At 36.2% G+C, this 2,447-nt stretch overlaps 1 protein-coding gene across 1 annotated transcript; it reads left to right on the forward strand.

Moving 5' to 3' along the window:
- Positions 1–23: 23 nt before the first annotated feature.
- Positions 24–2,014, forward strand: LOC116380421 (serum amyloid P-component-like). The gene is given in 5 exon segments (XM_031842342.1): positions 24–35; positions 223–277; positions 1,053–1,155; positions 1,253–1,541; positions 1,666–2,014. Coding segments are annotated over 4 exon segments (687 nt in total). The 5' UTR covers positions 24–35; the 3' UTR covers positions 1,906–2,014.
- Positions 2,015–2,447: the final 433 nt, after the last annotated feature.

Raw genomic sequence — 2,447 nt, forward strand, 5'->3', positions numbered from 1 at the left:
ACTGTTTTGCACAACATCCTGACACAGACTCAAAGGTAAGATCAAAATACATTCAGAGTATTAATTAAGGTCACTGCACTTTTTTAATCTGTATTGTGCTGTATACTGTGTCATGCAATTGTGTAAGTGTACACTGGTAGTTAATACCGTCTCAAGAGGATTTGATTTAGTGGATTTACACTAGCATTTCCCTTAATCTCTCTTTATTTGTCTTTGTATCAGATGGCATTTCTTCTTCTCCTGGTGATGCTGACAGCATGTGCTGCAAGTCCTGAAGGTAAAACATATATGCTTAATTAACAAAGGGAAAACAAGAGGGAATTTCACAACATGCATACATACACATATAGACAGTGTCATTCACCTTATCATTTGCAAACACTTTGTGAAATTAATAGGATAAAACAGCTATATTTTGCAACTTGGAAAAACATGTGGAATGTATGTCTCAATTACATATGTTGAGTGAATCTACTATGCTTCTCAGTTTAGATTAAATGTTGTACAAATATTTTAACATTATAATATAATTTTATTCAACTCTTTTTTGTTTTATACTAGGATACATTTATTTAGTGTGTATTGTAAAATATGTTATACTTATACACATTTATCATATTCCAACCAGATATTCATTTGTTTAATTCACAGACTTGACATCAAAGCAGGTGTTCTTTCCACTTTCTGCAAGGAATTAATGATTCTGTTTGCAGGAGAAACCCACCTTTAAATCTGTGCAAAACAGAAAAGGGATTTTGTTAATCATGCATGTTTACTTAGCTTCCTAAAATCTTCATAACATTCATCAATCTTAAATGATGAAGTGGCCACATGGGGAGCAGTTCTCATACGTATCCCATCAGATTTCAAGAATCAGTGGTTCATTTGCGTCCGTATGTTCCACATTTTTTGTAAAAAGACTTTCACCAACCAGTAGATTCAGCAGGTTCTGGGGTTGTTATCACATCTGAAACACTTTGCATTGTATGCTATATAATTTGTTCATTAACTTACATGGACATTTAGCATTTTTCTGTTTTCTTTTTTTGTAGATTTGTCTGGTAAAATGTTCGTCTTCCCAGAAGAAACCAGTACAGCTAATGTGAGATTGACAACATCAGCACACAGTTTCAGTGCTGCAACTGTCTGTCTCAGGTAATGTTTTAAGTGCAAAATGCTTGAATGAACTCACTTTATTCTGACTATAAAAGCATCATATTTGATTTTTCTTTTTTTCTTTCACTTCCTGCAGATCCATTACAGACCTCAGCTGAAACCACGCGCTATTCTCACTGTCCATATCCTCTGCTCACAATGCCTTCCTGATATTCAAACCTACTAGTGATGTGATTCAAGTCCATGTCCAGAATGAAAAGACAGGATTTGGAGCGCTGGACTACAAACTGAACGCTTGGCAGTCTATTTGTTCTACATGGGACTCTGATTCTGGTCTGGTGCAGCTGTGGTTAGATGGAAAGCCTACAATTAAGAAATTTGCTGGTGGATCACAAATCAACCACCCCATTGTTATCCTCGGACAAGTGAGTTTAATTGATAAACATAGTTCATAGAATTCCAGAAATTTCTGTATATTGATACATTTTGTGTTAATTTTAAGTCTGTAAGATAAAATGTTTTTATCTTAACTCTTTGCAATCACTACAGGACCAGGATAACCATGGCGGGAGTTTTGACAGTAAGCAGTCTTTTGTTGGCATGATGTCTGATGTCCACATGTGGAACTACATCCTTTCACCCTGTGAGATCAAGCACTACGTGGATGATCTAAACTTCACCCCAGGGAATTTGATCAACTGGAGGGCGCTGGAGTACAATTCCATTGGAAGAGTGCTGACAGAAAACAAACAAACACCATGTGACATGCCCACAAAATGCAAGGAGTAAATTTAAAAAGGTCTTTTCTTTTGAATATGAAATGCAAATGCTATGTTGACTTAAAGAGTAGCTTTAAACAGTCTGTAGCTTTGTCTTTGGGAAGAGCAAGGGTTTTAATCAACTTGAATAGAAATGTTATATGTTTTACAAATTACAATCCATCTTTTGATCGCCATCTTCAATTTAATGTATGTTATTAACTGTGCAAATACTACATGTAATTATGTGGCATTTGTGATATATTTTGGGTCTGCCTTGTCTACTGTTTTTTGGGTGATGTTCTTCTTGACAGTTCATTAAAATTGGCACATTTTGCAGTCCCTTTCTCATGTCCATCCTTTGATATAAATCATTTGATAAAATTCAGCACATCAGTGGAAGGCTCGGGTGCCCTGAACATTTTTGGCCCCTTGATATCAGCTCAACAAGCCTTGATGCAACACATTTCTTTTAATCTCTAGCATGTTTCAGAGGCCCAATCCAGCTCTGTGTCCCCACGGTGCTACAACAGCTTGACTTACTAGGTTATGTCTGTCTTCTTTGTCCTATGG

This window comes from Anarrhichthys ocellatus, unplaced genomic scaffold, assembly GCF_004355925.1.
Source record: "Anarrhichthys ocellatus isolate YVR2014 unplaced genomic scaffold, GSC_Weel_1.0 scaffold7146, whole genome shotgun sequence".
NCBI classification, from domain to species: Eukaryota; Metazoa; Chordata; class Actinopteri; order Perciformes; family Anarhichadidae; genus Anarrhichthys; species Anarrhichthys ocellatus.